The sequence below is a fragment of the Aegilops tauschii genome, chromosome 6 (assembly GCF_002575655.3).
Source record: "Aegilops tauschii subsp. strangulata cultivar AL8/78 chromosome 6, Aet v6.0, whole genome shotgun sequence".
Classification (NCBI taxonomy): Eukaryota; Viridiplantae; Streptophyta; class Magnoliopsida; order Poales; family Poaceae; genus Aegilops; species Aegilops tauschii.
Genome location: NC_053040.3, coordinates 57,858,483 through 57,879,436, shown reverse-complemented (window position 1 = coordinate 57,879,436; position 20,954 = coordinate 57,858,483). Strand labels below are relative to the sequence as shown.

The 20,954-nt window shown below is 44.2% G+C and overlaps 1 protein-coding gene across 2 annotated transcripts; it reads right to left on the bottom strand.

Moving 5' to 3' along the window:
- Positions 1 to 726: 726 nt before the first annotated feature.
- Positions 727 to 9,602, bottom strand: LOC109762479 (probable adenylate kinase 5, chloroplastic). Of its 2 annotated transcripts, none has more exons than XM_020321347.4 (20): positions 9,243 to 9,602; positions 9,013 to 9,141; positions 8,626 to 8,754; positions 8,411 to 8,545; positions 7,193 to 7,339; positions 6,403 to 6,477; positions 6,214 to 6,316; positions 5,376 to 5,407; positions 5,144 to 5,269; positions 4,848 to 4,883; positions 4,697 to 4,777; positions 4,473 to 4,611; positions 3,310 to 3,389; positions 3,158 to 3,223; positions 2,787 to 2,816; positions 2,599 to 2,708; positions 2,360 to 2,494; positions 1,269 to 1,298; positions 1,119 to 1,184; positions 727 to 1,035 (listed from the first exon to the last, which is right to left on the bottom strand). In XM_020321347.4, the coding sequence occupies exons 1-19, from the start codon at positions 9,411 to 9,413 to the stop codon at positions 1,160 to 1,162; spliced, it is 1,779 nt and encodes a 592-aa protein (XP_020176936.1). In that variant the 5' UTR covers positions 9,414 to 9,602; the 3' UTR covers positions 727 to 1,035; positions 1,119 to 1,159. The 2 variants fall into 2 exon arrangements, with proteins under 2 accessions (XP_020176936.1, XP_020176930.1); XM_020321341.4 differs by having other exon boundaries at positions 727 to 1,020.
- Between the last annotated feature and the right edge of the window lie 11,352 nt (positions 9,603 to 20,954).

Sequence of the window (20,954 nt, the reverse complement as noted above, 5' to 3'; positions counted from 1 at the left end):
TTGAAAATGAATAGGTTAGAAGTTTCTCAAAAATAAAAATAATATTCATATGATAACTACAAGAAAATGTATCAAATCATTGCCACTGCCATAATGCCATTACATTTTGGACTTACCATCTCGGTGTGTGGGATTGGGATGACGTGATTATTTTCATATATTTTTATTGTTTTGCAAGTAATATGGATTAGAAAGAAACCTTAGTGACATGTTTTTATAACATGTTGAAACTATCATTGCTTCCATTGGTTCTAGGTTCTCAACCTTCACATATATTTTGTGACCAAACATGCATACATGCTTTCTTATTTGACCATGTTTCATATTGTTTGGCATTCATGGGATTCTTGCTGATCGCTCAATTGCAAAGAAGGAACATTTACCTGTTCTCAACGATCCTAAAACATCTCAATAATTATTTCAATGAATGGATGTTATGCTTCCAGTATATGTTGACCTTGATTACCTTACATGAATTGATGTTATGCTTCCAGTATAATGTTGTAAACCTCCTCAAAATGTTTGTTTGCATTCCATTCACATGATCTCCTGACTTTAGTAGCAACATTCCATTCACATCATTGCAACATGTCGAGTCCATAATTGCAGTGATTTGCATGCTCTGCTGATTAGTTTATGCATACTATGTTTTCAAAGATGCAATGAGATGTAGAAAGAATCCAGTCTTCACATTTTAAGATATTAAATATGGGCTACACCAAGATATAAGGGGAAAAAATCCATTACAGTGTGTAGCGGCTACTCTTTGTATATTGACAATGGTTTTGAAGCATTTACTCTTTGTACATTGTGTATCATTTCAGTTATCCCAAAGTGGGAACCTGTAGTGTTGCAGAAATTTACTCTTCCTTCATAGTTACATTGAAAATTAACAATGATGGATGATGTGCGCACAAAGTATATATATATAGGACAATACACGTCAGGATATATTCAGGGTCCGGGGATTGCACAAGATCTTGTCTAGTTACACTGATGAAAAGCTGATTGACTGGAACCCTGCAAATAAAAAATCTGAATGACTAGGACATTTGGCAAGCACATTGGAATGGACGTCAGAATATCAATTCGAAGCTAATACATCATTTGTTCATTACCTCGCGCAAAAACTTATGTCTGCATAGTGGACTGATTTTACTTACAATATACCGCTCAAGAAACCCCTACAAAATGACGAACAATTCGGTAAGTGTCTTCCAGATGATAATAGTAATACAAGTCAACTGTCAACTGAGGGCATAAGTTACCAGAATCCAGAGGGCGCATTTTCCTTTTTCCTGCATTGAAAACAAGAACAATCAACCAAAAAGCAGAAATCATCCAAGATCATGTCCAATGTTAAACACTAGGATGTAACTATTGAATAAAAGCAAATATATGAGTGGCCATTTATTGGCCCAGATATCCGCGTCGAGGCAGGGCCAGAAACGGGAGAGCCTGCCTTGCCCCTGGTACTCGTATATATTTCTGAATGTCATTGGGTACTCTCTGTGTAACGATATTGGTAACACTTCTTACAGCTGGACAGTTTGATTTCCCACTATGGGTCTAGAATTATGGATTGTTGTCAAAGAACCTCTTATCACGATAAACTCTTCTAGCCCAAATTTTAGGGTGCCAGGAACCTTTTATTCGTATACACAATTAGGGAACTGTAAACCCATCGATCTGAAAGTTCTCTTATACCTATTGTATTATTGTACTAAGTAATAACACTTGTTAGTATATCATTTAAAAGACTAGTTTGCATGACATACAACAATAAGCAATTAAGGCCAGACACTCTGAATGAAGACTACCTTAGGTCTTTCGTTTTCTCCTTTTATATATATATTCTATGGGATACAGGGAGTCCTGAATTCTTTTTCTATTTCACTTACGTGACATTTGTTTTAGTTCATTAATCTATCTTTTGTTTCTAAGGGAATGTACAGCTCTGTAAGTTTGCTACTTCAGCTATTCAATACAAATACACTGTTGAAGAACAACCTCACCAATCAACTTAACAATAAGCAAAATAATAATAATCAAAAGTATGTTTCTGGAATGGAACTTTTTTGGAGAACATGTTTCTACGCAGAAACTAATACTGTGCAATTAAGTTCATTCCTAACACTCAATACCAATAGCTGTGCAATATCTGTGTTTCACAATTCATCTCAGTCATACCATTGACCAGCATATCAAAAGGAATAAACATATGGATCAGTTGTAAAGAAGGGGGCAGTGAAAGTCGCCCACTATTTTGCACAAATAGTATAATATTAACTGTAATGGCGGCTATAGCTATTTAAAAATTAGATAACAAGTTAAATAAGAAACTTCTATAAATTCTTACTTTTTTGGTCCTACAAAGGCATTGGTGATGTCATCAGCCGTTGGATTCCCGGTGAATTCAGCTAGCAAATCATATTTTTCTCCATTAGGTTCATCAACCCTTCGAAAAATCTCGTATTTATTAGGATAAGCCATCCTGTATCAATAATTCAACCAAACTGTAATGACTGTAATTTATCTAACTGTCAGCACCATTAGCAGAAGTATGATACTTTGGAGAACAAAAGTAAGAGAGATAACCTTAAAGCGCCCATGATAGGATAAAATGTACCAGCATAGAAGAGAAGCCGGAAAGAATAACAAGTCTCAAATGATGCAGCATACTGAAGCCTCACATCTCTTCCCATTGTCTTCAACATGAAAACCAAGAAACAGCTGAATACTAGCTGTCATGCTATGATTAAGTGGAACATATATGGAGCACTTACTTGCATTACGCCACTTGATGCAGGCATATCCTGTAAATGTAAATTTCAGAGATATTAAGGTTTGCTATGACGATGCCAAGAAATAATTTCTCACCAGGTTTGATTTTTATTTCTAGAACACCCCTTCCTAGATTAGATTAGGCCCAAGGATTATATGAGCAAACAAACACAAAAAATTTAGTTCCAATGAGATTTCCTAAGAGCAATAAAAGAGATAATAGAAACTACACTACTTTCAGAAATAAACAGGTCCAGAATATAAAGCAAAAATCTCTTAAGAGATATGTCGTGTGTGTGTGTGTGTGTGTGTGTGTGTGTGTGTGTGTGTGAGAGAGAGAGAGAGAGAGAGAGAGAGAGTTAGTATGCCCAACCTTCAGGCGAGGATTTACAAGAATCACAGGTCTGTCACCAGCAGCATCAGTCATAGCTCTCATATCCTGCAAAACTTTAATATGACACTACAGATCGAAAAGGGTATATACTCTATAACCAGGAAAAAAATACTAAGACATAGAATCTTTACATCAATTATGCAGTTTCCAACAGCATTCTGGGGAGCAATGAGAACAAACATGTCATCTTCTTTATCAACCTCACTAGCACCTGTAATCAAATTAAACATACTAGTATACTTAAAAATAAACAGAAACAGCAGAAAACAATAAAATGCACGACCAAAAGGAAACAGCAGAAAACAATAAAAGGCACGACCAATAACAGGCAAAGCTACAGCCAAGGACAAGATGATCTGCCGTCTCTGGAGCATTGCCACACAGCGGGCAGAGCGCGCTGCAAGACCAACCCCTTGTCAAAAGCCTATCTGCCGTGAGAATGCGTCAACGCAGCAGCAACCACATGAAAAACCTGCATTTTCCTTCAGTCTTCGCCTTCCAGATGGCATCTGGGTGGACATCCACCGGAGAGAAAGAGCCCTGGAATTGGATGGAGTAGGCCGAGGCCGCGGAGTAAGACCCATCCACCGACCATCTCCACGCAACTGAGTCCTGCACGGTGGGATGAAGGAAGACACCAGCGAGAAGTACCCAGAGTTGCGCGTACTCCTGGACCTGATTTTCCGTGGATATTCCCTGAAGGGGCCAAGCCCAGCTGTTGTCCTGAAGCGCCCTGAAGACTGAGATGCCTTTGCGCTTAATAAGCAGGAAGAGGCTTGGGGTGAACTTCCTTGGCACCCGACCACCAAGCCAGCAAGATGTGCAGAATTTGGCCTTGTGGCCATCCCCAATTGGAAACTGAGACCGAGGATGCAACCAGCTCCCAGTCAACCGCACTGTTGAGCGAAGGCGTCCACACCCAAGGCTTCTCCGAGTCCATCCAGTCAAACCACAACCATCTGAGGTGCAGCGCTGTGCTGAGCTCTAAAATATCCTTGATGCCGAGCCCACCGAGGCACTTAGGCCTGCACACCTGCGCCCAGCTGACTAAGCAATGTCCACCATTGCAAGCATCTTGAGGGGGGAGTTGAGCATACGGTTTAATGGCTGTGTGTGTGTGCCCATGTAGAGTTCATATATCTATAGCAATGAGAGTAATAAAAAATAGAAGAATCCACAAAATTTCCGATAACCAACACTTAATTTCATTTTCAGTATTCTTCAGATGAAACTAAGTAGCCATCATTTATTTTATTCAATGCTATCGAATGTATTAATTTAGTGAATGACGAACCTACTGCTCCAATATTGATGAAGGCGCCCATTGCTCCATAGTCACCCCAGTCCATGAATTCCAATATTTTTCTGGTTCCAGCAAGCTGAAGTGGAATACCAGCAAATGCGCCTTGCCCCATGGAGCCTTGAACACAGACCTGATAAGGCAGCAGTCTCATGTTGTGTCATCAAAAAAGGCAGTGGGCGGGTGGAGGTATATGGATGAATACCGAATGTAAGCACCTTGACACGCTTTCCGTCATCAGCAAAGGTAAGAGATAAATCTCTTACAAGTTCCATGAGGGTTCCTATACGATAAACATCCTGAAGATAAAAAAGGTTTGATTGACAGTTTACGCCAGCAAAAAAGATATGTAAGCTTGTGTGCTCTTACCATTTCGGGATTAAGCTCCGGAATATTGATATCTATCTGCATGTTTGAGGAAAAGTAGACAGAAATCAAGAAAAAATGTTTTCCCAGAAAGCACATGAAGCAAAAAAAAAAAAAAGGTGAAAGGACTACAAGGTTCAGTCACAATGATTAATCCCAAGTACATATTATTCCCTCTAGGTTAAATATGCAATAGAAAGAGAAAAGTTCTCAAGTTGCCTCAGTGAATAGTTTAGTCAGTGAGTTCTGATTTCAATCTTCAATTGAGATTTGAAATAAATTTAAACGTAAGTGGCAACCTGCAACCGAGTCTTTTTATCTTCAATAGCACGCTTTGTAGCTTGTATCACATCGTCGTAAAAGTATTTCCTGATCTCTCTGGAGTGTGGAATGTTATTTAATCTCGTTGGAATTCCACGCCACTCCTGGCAGAAAGCATTTAGACATACATTAATAGAGGAGATCGAAGTGGACACACGTCACTTTAAGATCTCACACATAGAATAAAATGGCTAACTATATTACACGTACCTTTTTCGAAGCTGTTGTGTCTGGTGGTTTTCCTGTTCAATGAAGAGTGTGAGCAAACAATCAGAATTGGGAAAGCCGGCATAGTAAAAAAAGAAGCTAAAAGCTTTGCCTGATTATACTAATGAAGAAGAGAACATAATTAAAAATCAACTCCCCATAGTCATTTAGAAATCCTGGGCACGGCTAAGCAGCAAAATCTTCATATGGATTGTAATCCAAAGGAGACGTTGGATCTTTCATCATAAAGCAAGGAGAGGTCTGCAACATAATGAGATATGCATTTGCTGCCAGCTTTCAGAAGATTCCAGTCACTTATTGGTGGGGTATTCAGTGGTCAACCTAATTTGGGCTGAAGCCCTATCATGATTCAACCGCAAGTTAACCCGCAGGGTTCCTTTTTGTGGCCGGCCTAGTTTGGTAACTCACCTTTTGGTCGATGTTTATTTTCTCTGTTTGGGTCCTGCTGTTTTCTCTTGTGGGCATGCCATTCGTGGCATTGTAAAAATATTACTATCTTTCTCTCTAATATATAAATGCAGCTCTCTTGCATGGTCTCGCTAAATAAACGATATATACCGATTCTTGACATATTAGATAAAACTGATAGCGTATTGTGGTTATTTTAAAATAATATTAGCACATTCTAAAAGAAGGCATATTAGCTCAAAGTGATATGCAAAAATATTAAAAAGAATGCAGCTTCGAAATAACGTGAAATGGGCTGTTCTTAAGCAAACGGAGAGACCGGTTGATCTAGTGGAGTTACATGATAGTGGTTGTGAATGACAGCAGAAGAGTGGAAGAAGACATTAGTGGGGAACTTTATTTATGCTCTGACCGTTTGCCTTGGCCAACTTTTTTTCTGAAGCATTCGTACAAATCTTCTGTAACATGGACTCTATTTCATGAAAAATGACTTCCACTGGGCGATTTCCATCAATCTACATTGCAGGTTGAAGGAACAAAGGTTACTTCTGATTTACTATCTGGATCACTGCTATGATAGTAGCTAGAAATACACGAGAACCTGGTTAAGCAAATCTGAGTATGTCGGAATAACAGCTTCAGAATTTTGTTTGTAAGTCTCAAGGCGTGATTTAACCTGCAGAAGAAAGAAGGCTCTTATGGTTCAGAATGTTTCATGGAAGCGATGCCAGCATTATGCAATCACAATGTCAGAAAGAAAAGGGATGGAAAGGGGTAGGGTAAGTAATGGAAAGGTTTGCGTCAGTTTAATTGTATAATTCAACTTTGTATTCTGTAAATGACAGTAAAATTTTAAACAGCACAATATTTTTCCCCTGATGTGTCTTAAAAGTTTACAAAAAGCACTGAGAATGTAGAGCTAGCTGAAAGAGGGGGGTTAAGTGATGTAAAAAGACCTAAAAAATATTAATAATACAATCCAAGTCAAACCTAGATATACAACACTTTGAACTTAAGATAACCAAAGCATGCGTAATATTTTTTTCCTCTAGAGTAAGCAGGAGCGTATCATTAAGAAGAGAAGTTATAGTACAGATCAGGAACAATAGGAAAAATATTTACTTAGCAGCTGTGGCCTACAGATAGTAACGAACAGAACACAATTACAACCAAGTTTCTAAGCAACCTGCACCTGCCAAACTCTTTGATGGTCAAATCTAGGTCCAAGCTAGTGATGACAGAACAAAAGGAATTTGCACAAATCAAATTCTTAAATGCAGCCTCAAGCTCTCAAACTAGCATATTATATTTAACAAGATAGATACATCTATAGACCTTACCAAGGATGACAAAACAAGTAAAAGATTACTTAAGCGGACAACAACAGAAACCTTTTCAAATGTATCATCAGAGCGTGTAGTAAGCCTGGCAGATATCTCCTCATTCTCTGGGGGGAAGTTCTTTACATGGTAAATTTTGCCCGTCACAGGATCCAGTCTTCTTCCAACACATCTATCGATTAGATTGTCATCAGGAACCTGAATTTAGAAACCAAATGAAACACAAGAGGTCAAAGATATCTGTGGTATACAGTGTTTGGGATTGACATCAGGAACCTGAACTTGAAAACAAAATGAAACACAAGAGATCAAAGACATTCTGTAAGAGCAAGGGAAGCAAAATGTGTAGTATTTGATTTCAAGATACAAATAATGAAGTTGACACAAAGAAGAATCAGACTAAGTTCAAAAAAATGAAGAATCAGACTATTATGAACCACACTGATTCAGAAAATACACAGCTAAGTGTATAATTGCTATCAGTTTGAATGTCACACACCAACAAACTTTTAAAAGATAAGGTAAGGCACAACTACTTGATATGAATTCCCACTAAATGAATTGGTAAAGAATGAATCTTATTTACAGTTGCACAAGGGCAGACCTGATCAATTTGCTTAATTATTAAATCTATTCTCAGTCACTAGCTTCCCTATTGTCACAACCAAAGTTACTGGATTCACCATAATGTACGTCTAGGGTATAATTTGACCTGGTTATGACCCCTAATCTACGGTGTGGTATTCTTGTGCGGTTTCGAAGGAGAAGTATCGTACTGTGTGCACAGCCCTGTACAACAACCTGGACATACCACATTCTGGGAGAATATTGCGACAGCCATATTATACTACTCCCTCCGATCCGAATTAATTGACGCAGCCTCTATACAATGCAAGATGGACATTGTATAGAGACTGCATCAATTAATTCGGATTGGAGGGAGTAGCAAATTTACTTCATAAAACTAATAACAAGTTGGAGAATCAGAATTCATGAAATTGAAGTACCGTGATGAAGCTCGTTCAAACATCCTTTCTTTCTAAACATTTTGATCTATCAGAATGGGAACAAAATGTAGCACTACATAAGGATGCCTATTGAGATAAGCATGATCGACAAGGTCGTAACGCAATATATTAAGATGTTATAGGCAAAAGTTGAAAGAACATGAAGGACGTGTCAGTTGATAGTAAATGACGTAAATGTTCAAAAACGGCTATTTCCAGTACAATGAATATATGCGGTCTTAAAATGGTAAAAATGGCTTACTTCCAGTAAAATGAATATATCTGGTCTTATTTTCATACTTTCAAGACTTTGTGCTTGAGCATAACTCCTTGGGTAACCATCAAGAAGCCACCCTCTTTCTCGCACGTCAGGCTGTGATAGTCGTGATACAACCATCTATATGAAATAACAACCATCGTTATTAGCTCACAGAATTCTACCAGCTACAAAGAACCTCTGAGAATTGAACCACATACATCTGTCACAACTTGATCCGGGACAAGCATGCCATTGTCCATATATTCTTTTGCTTTCTTGCCTATATCTGTGCCAGAAGATACTTCAGCCCGTAGAAGATCCCCAGTTGATATATGAACCAAACCGTACTAAAAGAAATTGAAAAAAAAAAGAGTTTTAGAATAGAGCAGGCTATTGATCAATAACCATATTTACAGCCAAAACTAGAGTTAAACAATAAATGAGCACAAAGCTGATTAATCTGTCAACATGTATACCCCTTTAGTAAGAGTCTTTCTCCACAATTCAGATTTGCATCAGGCTATTATTAGCACTGACGGCATATGCATTTTTGGGCGCAGAACAAAATAGGAAGAAATCCAAGCAATGGTTTTCTATTTTCTTACCTTCTCGACAATCATGCGGCACTGCGTCCCCTTTCCCGACGCGGGCGCCCCGGAGATCATCACCTTCAGTGGCGCCTCCGCCCGCGCCGGCGCCGCCCCCTCCGCTGCCCGGCATGGCAGGAGCAAGCCCTGCCAGAACCCCACGGGAAGCATATGAGTCATAGCGATGTGCTATCGCGCCCACGACGCCACGGATTTAAGTAGCGCGGAGGAAACCATAATGTACGAACCCTGGGCTTGGGAGCGGCGGAGGAGGAGACAGCCTGGGCGGTGGATGCCGGGGGCGAGCGGCGGGAGAGCGACCCCGAGAGGAGGCGGGCGGCGGCGGGGCCGCGGTGGATCGCCGGCCCGGCGAGAGGAGGGGTCGTCGTGGCCGTGGCCGCCGGGGAGGATGCCGCCATCCTCGTGGCGGAAGAGGGCTAGTGTGTGTGGAGGGAAAACGGAGAGAGCAGGATTGGAGTCGCGCGGCTTCAGAGTTCAGACGCGTCACCACCCGACTCCCCACCCCCACTCGCCAGCGGTGGGTCCTGCCCATCTCGCAGCTCAGCGCTGTTGCGCGAACTCCTATTTTTCTCCATCTCCATCTCCTCTCCCTCTCCATCTCCACTATCTCCATCTTCACTACTATTAAACAATCAAACATGATTTTCTCTAAACGCACCCCACAAGAAGTACACATATCAATTGCCGCCGCATGATTAGGTCCACCTAACTTAATCTAACAGCTGGCCTTAACTTGATCTATTTCCTGCGTGCACTTAGGGTGCATTTGGATCCCTTGCCCGTTTACCTCGCTAGGCAAAGCTAGCCTTGCCGACGGAGGCTAGCCGATTTGGCTCGCTCACTTCATAGAGCAAAAGGCTTGCAACCGCTGGCAGCAAGGCAAGCTAGCTCAGGAACCAAATCTGATGGTCCCTTGCTTGGCCAAGCTAAGCAAGCGCTTGCCGAATAACCAAACGTTCCCTTAATAATTTACATTGACTGACCATTCTCACCGGGTTTCGCAAAAAAAAAGAGACCATTCTCCACCGGAGAGAAAAATATGAAATTCCATAACCCGTAACACCCTACAATCACGCGACGCGAAAACAGAAACCTAATCGTCCTAAAACACGATGCACCTCGCTGCCTGTTCACGGACGCGAGCAGCCGCCGCAGATGCCGCACGGACGAGCAGCCGCGATCCTCCTACTCCTCACCAACCCCCAATCTTTCGGGCGCCACCCAAACCCTCCACCTCTAACAGCGCGGGTCCTGCTGGAGGCTGCCACCTCCAACCCCGTCTCTCGCCGTCAACAGGAGGCGTTGACCATGACTCCCTATTGAAGGACACAAGCGCCGGTCGCCGCCGCCGCCGCACATGATGCGAGCTCGAACCACAGCCGCCGGCCGCTCCTCCTCTAATGGACGCAAGCGCAGGCCGCCGCCGGCCTCTCCTCCTCTGCTGCCACGCGTACACTGCCGCCCTCCTCTTTCGAGCGCGTGTGGCCGCCGATCTGATCCGTGACCCAGAGAAGCCAGTAAGTTTCCTCCCTTCGTGGTTCACATTCACAGGTGTCTACGGAGCTTCACGCCACGGTCTAGATGGCGCCAAGATACTAATTAAACCGGATAGTCTGTCTTTATCGGAAACTGGCCATATGTCCACCATGATACTCGCGTGTTGGCCGCCTCCGCACAACCGATCTGCACCCACGAAAAATGATGATGTGGCTTTGAATGGTGCATTTTGAACACACAAAAAGTCAGGAGTTCAAATAAGTTTTAAAAAATGAATTCCCTTTGTAACAGACGAGTTTCCGGATGAAATCCTGATACTTTGAAAGAGATTGTCCACTTTGTACACGAAGTGCATCCAGTTTTTGCCTAACCCTCTCAACTTTCTTGCACATGCTATGTGGATGAAATGATGATATCATGCCAACTTTCAACCTTTTCAGAGTTCATTTGAAATGCTTTTCAATTTTAGGGTCTTATAGCTCAAAATAATTAGTAAATGCATGAAAAATAACAAATGAAGTCAGAAAGGATTGAAAAATGATGATGTGGCTTTGAATGGTGCATTTTGAACACACAAAAAGTCAGGAGTTCAAATAAGGTTTAAAAAATGAAATCCCTTTGTAACAGACGAGTTTCCAGATGAAATCCTGATACTTTGAAAGAGATTGTCCGTTTTGTACACGAAGTGCATCCAGTTTTTGCCGTAACCCTCTCAACTTTCTTGCACATGCTATGTGGATGAAATGATGATATCATGCCAACTTTCAACCTTTTTAGAGTTCATTTGAAATGCTTTTCAATTTTAGGGTCTTATAGCTCAAAATAATTAGTAAATGCATGAAAAATAACAAATGAAGTCAGAAAGGATTGAAAAATGATGATGTGGCTTTGAATGGTGCATTTTGAACACACAAAAAGTCAGGAGTTCAAATAAGGTTTAAAAAATGAAATCCCTTTGTAACAGACGAGTTTCCGGATGAAATCCTGATACTTTGAAAGAGATTGTCCGTTTTGTACACGAAGTGCATCCAGTTCGTAACCCTCTCAACTTTCTTGCACATGCTATGTGGATGAAATGATGATATCATGCCAACTTTCAACCTTTTCAGAGTTCATTTGAAATGCTTTTCAATTTTAGGGTCTTATAGCTTAAAATAATTAGTAAATGCATGAAAAATAACAAATGAAGTCAGAAAGGATTGAAAAATGATGATGTGGCTTTGAATGGTGCATTTTGAACACACAAAAAGTCAGGAGTTCAAATAAGGTTTAAAAAATGAAATCCCTTTGTAACAGACGAGTTTCCAGATGAAATCCTGATACTTTGAAAGAGCTTGTCCGTTTTGTACACGAAGTGCATCCAGTTTTTGCCGTAACCCTCTCAACTTTCTTGCACATGCTATGTGGATGAAATGATGATATCATGCCAACTTTCAACCTTTTCAGAGTTCATTTGAAATGCTTTTCAATTTTAGGGTCTTATAGCTCAAAATAATTAGTAAATGCATGAAAAATAACAAATGAAGTCAGAAAGGATTTAAAAATGATGATGTGGCTTTGAATGGTGCATTTTGAACACACAAAAAGTCAGGAGTTCAAATTAGGTTTAAAAAATGAAATCCCTTTGTAACAGACGAGTTTCCGGATGAAATCCTGATACTTTGAAAGAGATTGTCCGTTTTGTACACGAAGTGCATCCAGTTTTTGCCGTAACCCTCTCAACTTTCTTGCACATGCTATGTGGATGAAATGATGATATCATGCCAACTTTCAACCTTTTCAGAGTTCATTTGAAATGCTTTTCAATTTTAGGGTCTTATAGCTCAAAATAATTAGTAAATGCATGAAAAATAACAAATGAAGTCAGAAAGGATTGAAAAATGATGATGTGGCTTTGAATGTTGCATTTTGAACACACAAAAAGTCAGGAGTTCAAATAAGTTTTAAAAAATGAAATCCCTTTACCCGCTGGGTCAAACGCTCCTGAGCGATAACATACTGGGCAAGGTTGGCCAGTACTGGGTCTCTCTCGACTCATCCACCGGGAAAAGATGCTACTTCTCCGGGTGCTGCACGACTCGGAAAATAATAATATCCTCGTTCGCTGGCATAGGGTACCGCGAATCGAAGACGAGCGAGCGCTTCGTACGCAGCAGCTTCTATGGCCATATGCGGAGTCGGCATGGATTTCCCCACGAAGGAGACTTCCGTTGGGTCTTGGTTTGGGTTTGCGGGAGGGATGTGCACCACTGCCCAATATTTCGAGGTGGATGGGGTGATCCTCGATTTGAGCAACTCGTACTGGGGTGGATGGATGGCACTCATGGTACTGCAAGTAAAGTCCCACAATAATTTAACAAAACTACCCGGGGTTGCGTCTGGAGTTCTCAGATAAATACTGGGGGTCGGCATGGCAAAGAAATGGCTGTGAGTGTTGCGCACAAGGGGAGGGATACTTGGCAAGGTCACGGGGTGGCCTTTTATATAGCATTGGGGCTGGGTTATCTACCGTGGCGAAGGGTAACTGGTTCTGTTCTATGGGTCGGGGTCAAAGCCACAGATACTCATATCTCATAAATGTGACGCATACTGTGGGTGTCGTCGGGGTTGGTCTTGGTAGCTGCGCCCGGAATTAAAAATGTAACTGTACGCTAACGTACAAATGCATGGCTACTATTCCAAAATAGGGGCGCACGAGCAGACAACATTTAAAAATGGTGGTACAGGATCACACAATTACAAGGCGTAGACGTACTAAGGCTCATTACTACTCGAGCGACTTAGTCTACTACGTTAATATCTAAGCGGGCTTGTCTAGTGGACGTCGAAGCTTCTCCACGGGTTTCACCGTCGGGATTAGCCGGATGAGGTTGAGGGGCTGCAGGGTCGGGGTAGCGATGATGACCGTCGCGGGGGTTGTTGGCCACAATCCCGTTGGAGCGTGTTCCCAAAAGGCGACGAAGCACTTCTGGGGATGCCAAAGCATTTTGGCCGATGGCTGGGGCAGACCTCAAGGGCTCGATCGGGTGTCCGAACAGCACGACTGGGTTGTCGGCGTCGGGCTCCACTTCTCCTCTCGCCGGGGCTCGGCGAACTAGTTCTCCACGAGCTGCGATCAGATCAAGGGTGATTTGATCGAACAGTTCCTCTAGTGCACTTACATAGCGCACCAGATGCAACAATGCAGGATCCGTCTCGTGATCTCCGTTGGCAACATGGGGCGGCCTACCATACCCGTCACGGCTAGGGTAGTAGTAGAACGAGCGACAGTTAACTCTGGGCGACAAGTGTCGGAGTTGAACTATAGCTTCTCCAGCTGCCAGTTGGATGGCTTGTGGCTCAAAGGAAGTGGTCCTTCCAATGAACCTGTAGGGGCGTTCTGGTGATAGACCCCTACCATAGATGTGTACAGTGGCCCAGAACTGACGGCTCTCATCGCTCATGAGTCCTTGGTACACAACATATTCTGGGGGTTCTTCTAATGCATATGCACGGCGGGTGAGGTTTGCGAGCACGGTCACAAAACCTCCAAGGTTGGTGGCTGTGGTCTCATTTTGAACAATGGGGCCAGGCATCGTGGCTGGGTTTGGGAAAGAGGCTGTGCTGTGCTGTGTTGAGGCTAGCGTGCCCTTTTTATAGAAAAAGGGGACGGAGTCTTCCTTAGCATGCTTGCGAATGAGACATGTTAGGTGTCGGTCACTGGCGCGTGATCGACAGGCTAGGCTTATAGGTTGGGCACCGACTGCCAAAAGCGTCGGGGTCACTGTGTGGCTATCTTACACAAGAAGCTTGGCCGGGGTTGGGTTAAGGTCTGGTGGGTTGGTTAACCTAGGTTTATTGACCTGGCTAAGATAGGATTAGCCAATGGTCAGCCTGGCTCTGATACCAAGTTTGTCAGGACCGGTTTTTCGGGATATTAATTTTCCAGAAAATGGCCCTTGTGCTCACCAGCCCCAGGATTACTGTTAGCTGATGAGGCACCAACTTGTTACAGAAATTCCAAGCAAAGTACAAAGTATGTAGTACAAGACCATTGTGGCCTATGAGTACAACACTTGCTTTCTAGTGGTTGATGGCGGAAGCGGTTTGTGGTTCATCTACGTCTATGGGACTCCATTTCCCACAAGAACAGCTGACCAGGATAACTCCTATCTTCGCGAGGCTGCTATCATCATTGCGCAGGCTCCGGGGCTGTCATCGCAATGCTATCTCCATGCGAGAAATCTGGCCAAGACAATAGCCAGGGACAAGCCAGTGAGTACTTTTGAATGTACTCGCAAATATTTTGAACACGGGTATAATATAATAAGGGATAATCATGCTTCGAAATATTCTATGATCATAACGTCAGTCACGAAATAAACGAAGTCCATGATAGACGCATGCGGGTAAAATATGAATATGCAATTACGGGAGTAGAATTATAGAATGCACCGATCGAGTGTCTGAAGCAACGCCTCGAAAGGATAATAAGATAAATCATGCCTCAGTCGGGCGTTTGAGCGACACCACATAAAGGGCTCATAAATAATAGAAATAACAAGCATGCCACAGTCGGGCGTCTGAGCGACACCACATAAAGGGCTCATAAATAATAGAAATAACAAGCATGCCACAGTCGGGCGTCTGAGCGACACCACATAAAGGGCTTATAAATAATAGAAATAACAAGCATGCCACAGTCGGGCGTCTGGGCGACACCACATAAAGGGCTTATAAATAATAGAAATAACAAGCATGCCACAGTCGGGCGTCTGGGCGACACCACATAAAGGGCTTATAAAAGAATAGTCACAGGGAGTATCCAGGAGGTAGCACCGTCCCAGGGATACTCAATAATCCAAATAATGTAAAAGGTTAGTCCACAATAATAATAATAATAAATCCTCACATGACACAGGTCATAATCAATGTTCTAGTTTAGCCGTTTCTCCATCCGAAGACCGTCACTATAATAATCATAATCCTCATATGTCACAGGTCATAATCAATGATCTAGTTTAGCCGTTTCTCCATCCGAAGACCGTCACTAAACCCATCTCAGACTGTAGTCCTTACCCATGGACATGGCTATCCGAATAGATTTAACCTCTGTAGAGGGTGTACTCTATACCCACGAGTAACGGATTTATTTAGTCCATCGGGGCTAATTCCGCTTACGGCCTTTTAATTGAAAACACGCCTGACCTGCACATACCACCTTAACTTACTGGTGTCTGGAATCACCCATGACACCTGTCAAGCAAAACTCTAAGTGGGGAGGCTACAACCTCGACGTAGCATGGGATCAAATTTATATCGCGCGCTCTAAGGGGTGCCCCCTCTCGGTCCCAACCGGAAACACCCATGCCCCCGGACCAGGTGGCATGCCTACCGGAGGCCTCCGGTATCTTCCACCATGGCCTCTCTGTACGGTGTGTGCTAGGACGGGGTTGACAACTTACTGAACCGTACCCTACCTGCGGCAGGGACAAGTGGTAGTACGAAACAAGTAGGGGGAGTTACTGAACAAGACTCGACCTACGGCCGACTCAGGAGGTCCAAGTATTCTCCGCATGGTTAGCATGACAAATATATTTCCATTAACAGATAAACTCACCACTCGTCAAGCCTCACCATGCCATACCGGACATACTCGTCTCGACGTGGAACTAGGGACAAGCTCGTGTCTACCCAAGACCGCGACTTTCCCGGCTTCCTTCCGGTATGCATGAGAAACTTACGAGGATGATTACCATCACCAGCATATCCATTACTAATAGCAAAGCATCTCCATTATGCACTCATGCGTATGTCTTTATCGTCACATAAAAATAACGTATGCTCCGAGTCTAGGTGGTGTTGTAACCGTATCAAAACACCACACAAAAATATTATGCCAGAGTTCAGAATGCTTGCCTTCAGGTTGTGGAGAGGAAGTGTGCATTCCAAAACTTTTTGAAAGTTTTCTTCTCTCTCCATTTCCTATTTTGAAAAGTATTCAAATAACATATGTTTCAAAAACAGTACAAAAAGTTGTCCCAAATATTTTTGAAATAAATCTTAAAATAAACTAGATGAAATTTGAGAGAGGTAGGAGAAAGAATCAACTCATTTGGAATTTTATTTTAAAAGATATAGCCAGTCAAAGTTTAGTCAGAGTTTGTTTTTAATAAATCAGAAAAAGAAAACGTTTCGATACAGAATACGCTTTCGGGGCAGAGGAGACGTACTCGAGACTTTACGCTTTCACTTATCCAGAGTGGACGGGCGCGAGGGTCGCTGACAGTGGGTCCAGGGGGCCCACTGGTCAGGTTTGACTAGTCCCCCTCTCCCTCCTCTTCCTCTGCCCGAACGGAGGCGGGACTCCGGCGATCGCCGTCGACGAACGGCGCCTCCCCGCGGGGTCCTGAGGGCGGGGATGGATCCGCCATCCCAGGGCGGTCCTCCTGGTGGGCGCTAGGCAGGTGAGGACGGAGGAAGCCGCCGGCGGCGAGCTCCGCGGCGGACGGTGGTTCGGGAGCAAATGGGGCTTCGGGCTACGGTGGTTCCCGATCAAGTTTGAGAGGTGGGGTGGCTCCGCAAGGTCTAGGAGGGTCGAATGGCGGCGCTGGATGGACCGGGGAGGTTCTACTCGCGACGCAAGGCACCGGAGCGCGGCGGCGGCCGAACTGGCCGGAGACGAGGAAGAAGGCCCTTCCCCGTCGATTGCTGGCTGCGGGAGTGCTATGGGGGTGGCCTAGGGTCGCCTGAGTGCTCGGAGGAGCTCGGGGCTGCCTTTTATAGTGCAACGAGGCTGGTTCCCGCGGTGGTGGATAAGAACAACGGCGAGTCGCCATTCTGTAGCCAGGGGGCGCGTGGCGTTGGCTGGCGGGGTCTGGCAGAGGGAGGGGATAAGCTTGCGCTGTTCTAGGGGCAGCTGGCGCGCTGGAGTGGCTCGGGCGGCGCCGTCCATGGCAGGAGCCTACTGCCGACGCCGGCGTGCCGCCAAGGGCTCTGACGGCGGCGCTGTAGAGCGCCAGGGTGGCTTGGAGGGTTCCGGCGAGTGGGCAAGGGCAGGGCGTGGCTCTGCAGGCGAGCAAGGGCCAGGGGCGGGACGCGGCGACCCGTGCGCACGCACATGCAAAACGCGCGCTCTGGCCGCGTCTAGTGCATGCACGCTACGTGCTCGACGTAATGCCAGCGCGTGCTAGAGAGCTTGGATAAAGTTGGTAGTTAACAGGCCAGGGTTAGGGATAGCTAGGAGCTTAGTGGACATGCTGGATGGGTCAGGGGCTCAAGCACATAATGCAAACTAGAAAACATGCCAAAACTATTCCTACACACAAGGTGTTCGACAGAAAGCTAAGTGCATCTAGGCAACTCTTGGAGTGGCCAAAAACTCCAGATCAGGGTCTCCCTAGATGTAGGTGATGATGGCAAGATCATTTGGGAAAAACCAGAAACTTGCTAGTGCAAGTTTTGCAAACTTGCAGTTTTGGACAGAAAGAAAAAGGTCTTATTGCATGCACTTAAAACCCTCCCATGGGTCCACTCTTCTGGACTTAAGGGTTTTGCAGGGAGGTCTATAGGTAGGAAAAAGCTCAAGGGCACTAGAGCAAAATAAATTAGGGTTGCAGTACAAATCACCAAACTGAAGCAGAATGAAGATGAGGATGATTCACTCAAATATTTCAAAGAACATCACTGGGTTTTTGCATGCAGTTGAATCATATGTATCTACTGACATCTCCAAACACTTGGAAGAATATTTAAAGGAATATTTAAATAGGTTGTAGTGCAAAAATACCTATTGGGCCAGATTTAAAAAGTTGATGTAGAGCTCAAAATTATGCAATTAAATCCACTGATAAAGAATTGTTTTATAGAGAGAGCATACAAATTCAATAATAATTTTGGAAAGTTTCCACTTGAGGTAAAAACCAACAATATTAAAGAGAAGGGGTTTTCTGAAATCAAAAGAGAAATACAGAAAAATAAAAATTTAATTTCCTGGCAAAATTTTAATTAATAAAACAAGGTTAAAATTCTGGGGTGTTACAGGTGGCTCCAACCGGAACCAATGCTCCCCTTTGGTCCCGGTTGGTGATTAAAACAAGGTTAAAATTCTGGGGTGTTACAGGTGGCTCCAACCGGAACCAATGCTCCCCTTTGGTCCCGGTTGGTGCCACCAACCGGGACCAAAGCCCTCTGCTTCCCGCCCTTTGCGCTGGTGAAAAGAGGCCTTTAGTCCCGGTTGGTGGCACCAACCGGGACCAAAGGGTGGGTATTGGTTCCGGTTTGTGCGTTGAACCGGGACCAAAGCCTTTGCTATATAAGCAGCACTTTGGAAATTTTCTGATTTCCATCGCCAGTGTCCCCCCGCCCGACGACGCCGCGAGCTCGATCTACGCCGCCAGGCTGCCCCGCCGTCGCCGCCGTCGCCCGTGCCCCCGCGCCCACGCCATCGCCCGTCGCCCTCGTCCTCCGCCCCCACCGCCGTCGCCGTCGGCCTCCGCCGCTCGCCCCCGAGCCGTCGCCCCGTACGTCACCGTCGCCGCCGTCCGCCCCCGGCCCGCCGCGGTCGCCGTCGCCCTCCGCCACCCACGCCGTCGCCCTCCGCCACCCTGTGAGCGCCGCCCCGATCCCCTCCTCCTCCTCCTCCCTGTAATGGCCGCCGCCGCTGCCGCCGCGCCCCCTAGCTATTATATGTGTACGTAGTTTAATTTAGATTTGTAATTTAGTTGTATTAATTTGGATGTGTAGTTAATTTAGTTGTTGTAATTTAGATGTATTAATTTAGATGTGTAGTTTAGATTTTTCATATTTAGAAGTCATTTATGTATGTTCATATTTAGAAGAAAAAGAAGGAGAGAAAAAAGGAAAATAAGAAGAGGAAGAAGGAGGAGAAGAAGAAGAATAAGAAGAAGAGGAGAGGAAGTAGAGGAGAAATAAATAAGAAGATGAAAAAGAAGAAAAAAAAGAGTACAAGAAGAAGAAATAGAGGAGAAGAAGAAGAAATAGAATAATATATTATTCTATTTTTTCTTCTTCTCCTCTATTCCTTCTTCTTCTCCTCTTTTTTTCTTTTTTTTCTTCGATCTCCTCCTCTATTCCTTTCTTCTTCTCCTCTTTTTTCGTCTTCTTCCTCTTCTTATTTTTTATCGGGTATGTCGTTGTCGATATATGTACCCCCCTCCCCGATAACTTTTAGTAAGTACTACTTAGAAAGTGTTTAATAGAATTAGTTAGAAAAATAATAGAACTAGTTAAACTAGCTAATTTATTTTTAGTAAGTACTACTTTATTCTATTTATAGTAAGGAAATTAATAGAACTAGTTTGTTTTTTTAGTTAAAGCAATTATTCCCGCATCGACGTCGATGATGCCTATCCCGCATCCTCGTCATCGACTCGGCGGGGGAGGCCGGCTTGATCAGAGGGGCCATGTCCGGGACTGGGCTCCGCCGGGCTGGTTTTAGGAGGTGCTACCTTCCGGTGGGCGTAGGTTGGTGAGGAACCAGCCCGTCGTTGACCCGATCCTTGTTTGGTGGCGCTCGCGTGGGCCAGTGATGGTGCCGAGGCTTCCGGACACCGCGGAGGTGGTACGTCACCGTGTCAGCGAGGAGGACCAGCACGTCCGTCGCTACATGGTTGCGTTGGAGGGCAGGTTCGACAATACCTGGCAAGTTCTTCAGGGATCTCACTGGAGCTATGATCCTGTGATGGTTCCGTCCCTTTGGGTGTCCACCGCCCGCGCCGATACCCGTCGGGCGCTACTGTTCTAGCTGTACTAGCGATGCTATATGTATGATAGTATTCGAGGTGTATTAGTGATAATATTCGACGATGTACGGACGCATGGAGATGATGTAGTTTTGCTTATAATTGAATGCATCCTAATTTGAATACTACTTTATTTTGTGATTTGATTTTGCTTATTGAATGCTCAAAGTGGAAAACTACTCCGGTCCTACTTTGAATGCTAAAATTGGAGAGCACTATGATTAGTTGATAGCTTATAGAGTTTTTGTTTTCGCAAAAATCTAGGAGCCCCCGGCCCTCCATCATCCCCGTCGTCGTCCCCGTCACCGCCCCCTCTGACATCGAGGTGAGACCAGCCAAATCCTCTTTTAGAAAGATAATTAAACGATATTTCGGGTTGACTGTAAGTCTGTCGAGTCTCCACCATATATGAGAGGACGAAGAATCCCGACTGTTGTCGTGGGGGTAGCTTCTCCTTCGTTCCCGTGTGCTAGACAATTTGGTGTAATGCACTCGAGAACGAAAGGAGGAGCTACCATCACCGACGGTCGCAAATGTCAGAGAGGAATCAGTGAGGGAGAGTTCCACCATATATATATGAGAGGACGAAGAATCCCGACTGTTGTCGTGGGGGTCGCTTCTCCTTTGTTCCCGTGTGCTAGCTAGACATTTTGGTGTAATGCACACGGGGACAAAGGGAGGAGCGACCATCACCAACGG

What these genes read in the sequence shown, in the direction of transcription:
- LOC109762479 (XM_020321347.4), bottom strand. Translation starts at nt 9,413, where the DNA reads ATGGCGGCATCCTCCCCGGCGGCCACGGCCACGACGACCCCTCCTCTC. An exon ending in ACACAACAGCTTCGAAAAAG is followed by an intron (nt 5,270 to 5,375) that starts GTACGTGTAATA and finishes GCTTTCTGCCAG; the next exon opens with GAGTGGCGTGGAATTCCAAC. An exon ending in CGGAGCTTAATCCCGAAATG is followed by an intron (nt 4,778 to 4,847) that starts GTAAGAGCACAC and finishes TTTTATCTTCAG; the next exon opens with GATGTTTATCGTATAGGAAC.